This window comes from Cydia amplana, chromosome 15 (assembly GCF_948474715.1).
Source record: "Cydia amplana chromosome 15, ilCydAmpl1.1, whole genome shotgun sequence".
Lineage (NCBI taxonomy): Eukaryota > Metazoa > Arthropoda > Insecta > Lepidoptera > Tortricidae > Cydia > Cydia amplana.
The window spans coordinates 167,913-175,964 of NC_086083.1; the positions used below are offsets into that span (position 1 = coordinate 167,913).

Here is an 8,052-nt window from a genome sequence, read left to right on the forward strand (position 1 = left end):
TCCTGAAGCTAGTCTACGATTGCTGTGAAACGATGATTGTTTGCCTTTCAACATTCGACAGGCGCTTACAGCACCGATACCAATAATTTTGTATACCTACCCGTCCCTTGCACTTTTTCACATAGAACATGTAAGACGTTCATCGTCAATTAAATAGTTTTTAAATATAATTTTGGGTTTTAATGAGTAAATTAAGGCTCCGTAATGTACACTACGATACATTAATTGGTGGCCCATGCTTAATTAGTTGTATTCTATACATTATTTACATATTTCATTAAAAATAAGCTACTTTCGAGACAAATTAACGTAAATTATTGCTAAAACATTACGTAACCTACCTAACCTAAAACAATTTTACCGTTACAAATTGGTTTTATCTTTTAAATTAGCCCTCATTTTACCTCATTCAACAATAATTTCATTGTATTTAAAGTGTTTCGCCGACTATTCCAGGATCGTCACGGCGCGGCTCAGCGTAGCAAGTCCCGTTATAATATCAAGTAGCTACCAGTCAGCTGAGCTCGCGCAGCCGGACTCCCAGCGGCAAGTACACCGTAGTGAGGAGCGTGAGATAAACCTTTTGTTATCTTTATTATAGTTAACAGTTTTTGTTTACCTAAAACTGAATAGGTAATAACAATGTCGAGCGAGGATGAGAAACAAAAGGCTTTGGCCGCAAAACGCTTGAAAGAATTAACTGTTTCGCGAAGTTCAATTAAAGGGCAAATTACTAAATTTAAAATTTATATAAATACGTTGAATACAAAGGAGGAAATTTCTAATATTGAATTGGCTGAGCTAAGTCTTAAGCTTAGCAAGCTTGAGGGTTTGTCATCCAAGTTCGACACATTGCAAAATGAGATTGAGGTCCTGAATGCTGACCAATTGTCGACTGAGCTTGATGAACGGGAGATGATTGAGCAAAATATTATTACAAACATTGCAAAGGCCAAAACATTAATTGAAAAATACAGTGCGATCGAAATGGAACGACGCAATTCGGTCGCCGTTCCTGTGCCCGCTCAATGTACTCACGATCATCAGGATCAAGGTTTTAAATTGCCACAAATACAAATTTCAAAATTCGATGGTGCGTATTTCCGCTGGCTTGAGTTTCGTGATACATTCGAAAATCTTATTCACAAAAATGAACGTATAAAGCCTATACATAAATTTCACTACCTCATATCCTACTTAGAGGGCGATGCGGCTAGAATTATTTCTAACTTAGAGGTGTCGTCTGCCAATTACGAAGAAGCCTGGAAGTTGCTAGGCGACCGCTACAATAATAAAAGGTTGCTTGTCAACCACCACCTAAGTTCACTGTTTAATATACAAGCGCCCGCCCGCGAGTCCGAAAAGGCACTTCGTTTCTTGGTCGATCATGTCACTAAAAATTTGAGAGCATTGTCGAGTTTAGGCCAGCCGACCGACAAGTGGGATATGCTTGTTATATTCATGTTGACGTCTAAATTAGACAGCCAAACTTTAATGAAGTGGGAAGAGTACCGCAACACGCTCGATGACGTCCCTACTTTGGATCAATTTCATAAATTTTTAATTAATCGTGCGGACGTCCTTGAGGCACTAAATCGCAATAAACATGAGACCGGTAATTCCAAATTTTTACCTTCTACGTCACGACCAAGCCCGCCAGCACCTAATCACCAAAATAATAGCTACAATAATAACAAAATAAAATCATTTGCAGGTGTTTACCAAAAATCAAAGCCTAATTTTAAACAAAATACCTATACACCTGGTACTGCTGTATGTATAATATGCAGCGACAACCATAGAATATACGATTGCCCTACTTTTGCTGCTAAAAGCATAAAAGACAAATTAGCCGACGTCGCGAATTACAAGTTGTGTGCCAACTGCCTTAGGCAAGGTCATCCGGTCAGCGAGTGTCGTGGAGGTCCTTGTCGGGATTGTAATCAGAGGCACAACAGCTTGCTTCACGAGCCTAGCCGGACTAGTCCGGGCATAATAAGTAGTGCTGCTACGGTCAGCAACGCATCATCAGCGGCAAACTTTTTTGACTTGGACAATAACCGAGGGCTTTTGTCTACTGCAATAATCGAAGTGTGTAATCCTAAAACAAATCAAAAAGAAAGAGTACGAGCTTTCCTAGACAACGGGAGTGAGTTTTCATTTATCAAACAATCGCTAAAAGAAAGATTGTCACTACAATCGAATCCTATCGACTGTATAAATCTGATAGGAGCTGGCAATAAATGTGTAGACAACATTGTCGAAAGATGTACTACGCAAATTCATTCACTACATAATCCATATAAACTTGCCTTATCGTGCTTTGTGCTAAAGGAGCTAACAGGCAACATTCGTGAACGTCCAGTAGATGTCCAAAGTCTACAGATACCTAAACATATCCGACTAGCGGATCCCGATTTTAACCAACCAGGCGAGATCGAGATTTTGATCGGCGCGGACATATTTTGGGACATCCTAGGTACCAAAAAACTTTCTCTAGGTCCCTCTATGCCTACACTACGAGATTCTAAATTTGGTTGGTTAATATGCGGACGAATGTATACTAATACTAACAATCAAAATAACAAAAATCAAAATACTAACGATACAAATAACAAAATTCAAAATAAAATTAATTGTAATCATGCAATTATATCTAAATCACAACAAAACATCGAAAATATGCTAACTAAATTCTGGGAGACCGAAGAGGTTCCTAACAAAAATGCTTTAAATCAAAATGAGCAGGAATGTGAAAATCATTTCCTAACGAACACTATACGGCTAGATAACGGTAGATTTTGCGTTAAATTGCCGTTAACTGAATCACCTGAATGTCTTGGGGATTCCTACAACTTAGCTAAAAGAAGATTTTTAAATTTGGAACGAAAATTCAAGCGAAATCCGACCTTGAAATCCGAATACACTACATTCATAAATGAGTATGCAGAGCTAGGCCATCTGTCTGAGTCTAGCTTGCTCAAGCCAAATCCTAACTACTTTTTGTGCCATCATGCTGTTTTTAAAAATAGTGAATCTACATCCCTACGCGTCGTGTACGACGCCTCAGCTGCTTCCTCCTCTGGTAAATCACTCAATGACATTCTTTTGGTGGGGCCAAATGTCCAGGACTCTCTTTTCTCCATTCTTGTAAGAGCGAGACAATACCGGTACATTCTCTCTGGCGATATCGAGAAAATGTACCGCCAGGTTCAAGTTCACGACGATGACCGAAATCTGCAATTGATAGTATGGAGAGAAGATGAGTCTAGCCCCCTTAAAACGCTGCGATTGAATACTCTAACTTACGGTACCGGAAGTGCGAGCTATTTGAGCACGCGATGTTTATTTCAAGTAGGAGAGGAGCAGAGTGATCAGCTCATCAAAACTATAATACAAAAAGATTTCTATGTTGATGACCTGATCACTGGAGCCAATAGTGAATACGAATTAAAATATATACAAAAATCAGTTTCTGAGGCACTAAAGACAGGATGTTTTAATTTAAGAAAATACAAAAGTAACTTATCGTCTCTGTTTGAAGATGCTAACATAAATACACAAGAGAATTTAATCATTAGTGAATCAGCTAGCACTCTCGGGTTAGGATGGAGCCCAGTTAATGATACGCTAAACTTTCCTGTGAAAGATCCTATTCCGAGTGATGTCATAACTAAAAGATACATTATGTCAAACGCATTTAAAATATTTGACCCACTAGGTTGTTTAAGTCTATGTATAATTAAACCAAAAATGCTATTACAAAAATTATGGGAGCTTAAAATAGATTGGGACTTACCTGTTCCGGATTATATTAAAAAAGAGTGGGAAAAATTTGTCGAAAACATACCATTCATCCAAAATCTCAAAATAGATAGGCGAGTTTTATGTGATTCACCAAAATTGATTGAAATGCACGTTTTCAGTGACGCATCACAGTCGGCCCTTGGTGCCTGTATTTATATGAAGTCTCTATCTGAAAACGGTGACGTCATTGTCAGGCTGCTATGCTCAAAATCAAAAGTCGCTCAACTGTCGCCTACGACCATGCCGCGGCAGGAGCTAGGTGCTGCGCTGCTCGCTGCCAGGCTCAGCAGGGCAGTCCTAGACTCTCTCAGATACAAGCCGGATCGTGTCGTGCATTGGTGCGACTCAAGTATCGTGCTGAGCTGGTTGCATAATAAATCTGCTAAACTAAAGGTATTCGTGGCTAATCGCATAAATGAAATCTTAGAAAAGACTAAAGAATCAACGTGGAGATATGTGCCTACCTCTGCAAATCCAGCTGATTTAATTTCGCGGGGAGTGGATGCCTGCCAGCTTCCAAAGCTGGATCTGTGGTGGTTTGGACCTACATTTTTAACTGAAGATGAATCTAAATGGCCTGTTTTAAATAATCTTAAAATTGATGACTTACCTGAAACTAAATGTAATGTTGTAAATTTAGAAACTCCCATCGTAGACTTCGAAAAATATTCTACGCTAAATAAATTGCAAAGATCGTTTGCATATGTTAAGAGAATGATATTTAATCTAAAAAATCCTAAAAATAAACGAGTAGGTGTTTTAACTGTTGACGAGTTGACAGAATCGTTTAAATTTCTCTGTTTAATCGCTCAAAAACAATCGTTCCAAGATGAGTACGAGATGCTTACTAAATCTAAGCCGTTAAGCTCTAAATCTAAAATATTAAAGCTTTCACCTTTTTTAGATAACGACAAGGTGATTAGGGTTGGCGGTCGAATCGATGCATCTGATTATCCGTATGAAAAGAAGCACCAAATTTTGCTTCACGCATCTCATCGTTTATCAAAACTTATATTTGCCAATGTGCACATAAAACATATGCACGCGCCTCCTCAATTATTGTTGTCTCTTGTTAAGGAAACCGTATGGCCTATAAATGGAAGACGCCTTGCTCAGCGCACAGTAAACAATTGCATGCGATGCAGGCGTGCTCGCGGCAAGACTCTGACCCCAAAAATGGGAAATCTCCCAGCTCAGAGAATAAATGCGGATTTTCCGTTTATATCAGTAGGTTTAGATTTTGCGGGACCTTTCTATATTTTAAATAGGAAGGGTCGAGGTGCTAAATTAATAAAATGCTATTTATGTTTATTTGTGTGTTTACGCTATAAATGTTTGCACTTAGAAGCGGTTAGTGATCTAACAAAAAATGCTTTCATAATGACGCTTAGGAGGTTCATTGCGCGAAGGGGCAAGCCTGCGGAAATATTCTGTGACAATGGTCGAAACTTTGTCTCCGCGGCTAAAGAAATAGGTCAATTTATAAAAGCTAATCAGGAACCTATGTCTGATTTTGCGAATCAAGAATACATAAAGTTCATATTCACTCCAACTTACGCACCTCACTTCGGCGGTATCTGGGAGGCCGGAGTAAAATCCGCAAAGCACCATATAAAACGTGTAATAGGCAATAGCCATTTGACATTTGAGGAAATAGGAACTCTATTTGCGCAAGTGGAAGCGATTCTAAACAGTCGTCCCTTGTGCCCCATGTCTACGTCCCCTGACGACCTCCTTTCCCTCTCTCCAGGGCACTTCTTAATCGGAAGACCATTGACTGCACTGCCGTCGCCTGCACTGGAGAACCGCCAGGAGATGTCTCTTCAACGTTATGCTAGGATAGAAAAGATACGCCAGCATTTTTGGAATAGATGGCAGAGAGAATATATATCCGAATTACAAGAGAGAACCAAATGGAGAACAAACACTGCCAAACTTAATTTGGGCGACTTGGTTCTGCTCCACGAAGATCACGTGCCTCCGCTATGCTGGCGCCTTGGAAGGGTTACGCGCTTGTTCCCGGGAGCCGACGGTGTTGCCAGGGTTGCAGACGTAACCACCACAAAGGGATGCGTACGACGACCACTCGTTCGCCTCTGCCCTCTACCATCACCGGAGGACTTGAAGTTTTGAAAGGCTGTTCCTTTCAACGAGGCGGGAAGATGTTCAGACTCCTGAAGCTAGTCTACGATTGCTGTGAAACGATGATTGTTTGCCTTTCAACATTCGACAGGCGCTTACAGCACCGATACCAATAATTTTGTATACCTACCCGTCCCTTGCACTTTTTCACATAGAACATGTAAGACGTTCATCGTCAATTAAATAGTTTTTAAATATAATTTTGGGTTTTAATGAGTAAATTAAGGCTCCGTAATGTACACTACGATACAATGCGCGTGCGATAGAGATAGGAAATGGCGGGTCATTGTACGAAATTCTTTGTGCTTAGCGTCGTTACTTTATAAGTAACAGTTTTTACCACCGAGGCCAAGACCTGAGTTAGAGCTACGCCATCGCTAGGTACTGTACCTACTGACGCGAGTCTAGCCTTTCGAAGTACCTACATTCGGCGTCGAAGGTATATGTTATGTTTACACTTTACTCCTTTGTAATATGGCGAAAAATGTAAACATATCTTTGACGTCGACTGTACAATCACTTAATTTATTGCCTTATGACATAAAGCGTTCCTCCAGATTTTCTCTATTCGGCACGCGACAAACTTATATACTTGTTGTAAATAATATAATTGTTAAAAGATATAGGGACACGGCCGAGTGCATAGTCATGACTACAAGTGAGCAAATATATAAACAGTAAAGTAATATAGTACCCACGGGGCTAGCACAACTGACCATTTCACGTGACATACTAATCTTCAGTCTATCTCACAAGTCTCGCAATCTTCACAGGAAAAAATAGGTAACAGGGTGCCTAGCCAACATGCCAATCGTTTACGTCGTAGGTCGTAGTGAACGAAACGGTATAATCTCTCTCTATCACTCTTCCTTGTTCTCGTGTCGTTCGCTACGGGGCGTGAACGATTGGCATTTTGGCTAGGCACGCAGTTTACCTCACATGACTAAAAGTCAAGTGGTGAGTTGTGTTGATCTCACAGAAAAAAAAATGGTTTATATTTCCCGCTCAATCGCTGTGGCCAAAATAAAACTTTGTATTTGTTACCACCGCGCGGGGGGTCTCGCCGCTCAAACACGAAAACTCCTGTAAAATATATTATACATGAACATTATGTACTGCCATACCTAACGTTAAGTAAGTTATTTATATTTATACTAATGTAAGATTGTTGGTAGGTGTGTATGTACAGTTGACTGCGCGGTGCGTGAGAGTTGTTTAAATTATTTTATTGTACAATAAATACATTATTCGTGATAACACATTGTTTCATTCGCACACATTAGATATTTATTACATTATCCATTCACGCAATAATTTTATCTATAAATTTCATCCATACAGGGTGGATTTTCTTTTTGGGTCAGTGAGGGCTATCAGATCCCGTACAGCTACGCGAAATTGGTCTTAGAAGACCTCTCGATTTCAAATTGATGGAGATTGCCGGTTACAGATTTTGGAAAAAACATACGGGCTGTGAGAAAAAGGTAATTTTTGACAAAACGTTTGTTTTGATGCCAATCGATCCCATTCCTATTGAGGATCAAAAGCTTGTATGGAACCAAAAAATAATCCGGCTAGAAAAGCCAGCACAAATCGAGGAAAACTTTTCCCATACCATTTGTATGAAAATGAAAACTTTTATTTTTCACATGCAATTTTTGTATGCCAATCGATGCCATTCCTATCCAGTATCAATAGTTTTTTTGGGGTCAACTTACGGTAATGTACTAAAAAGCCACAAATTAAAGAAAACTTTTTCCATACATTTACTATTAGTTATTTACAAATGAGTAGGTACAACCTAACTGTCCTTACTGCTATCTTCTTTAGGTGGTCGACAACATCCGTTAGGGCATGGAAAATAAAGAAGAAGAACAAGACTGCTATCTTTTGCTGCATAGTGCTCTATCTATGCTCATGTAGAATATATTACCACCAACATACAAATCCACGCGAACGAAGTCGCGGGCAACAGCTAGTTAAATATAAAAATCTTTGGTTAGTATTTCCGTATCTACGAACACATTAGGTACAAGAATGCATCTCGTTGAACTCCATTAGGTACAAATTCGTTCAGTACATTTATTGCATCGTTAATACAAA

At 39.4% G+C, this 8,052-nt stretch overlaps 1 protein-coding gene across 1 annotated transcript; it reads left to right on the top strand.

The window, feature by feature from the left end:
- Positions 1-1,560: 1,560 nt before the first annotated feature.
- Positions 1,561-6,025, top strand: LOC134654418 (uncharacterized). Its single transcript, XM_063509858.1, has one exon. The coding sequence runs from the start codon at positions 2,509-2,511 to the stop codon at positions 5,938-5,940; it is 3,432 nt and encodes a 1,143-aa protein (XP_063365928.1). The 5' UTR covers positions 1,561-2,508; the 3' UTR covers positions 5,941-6,025.
- Positions 6,026-8,052: the final 2,027 nt, after the last annotated feature.

Excerpts from the sequence above, each read along its gene's own strand:
- LOC134654418 (XM_063509858.1), top strand. The coding sequence starts at position 2,509 with ATGCCTACACTACGAGATTCTAAATTTGGTTGGTTAATATGCGGACGA.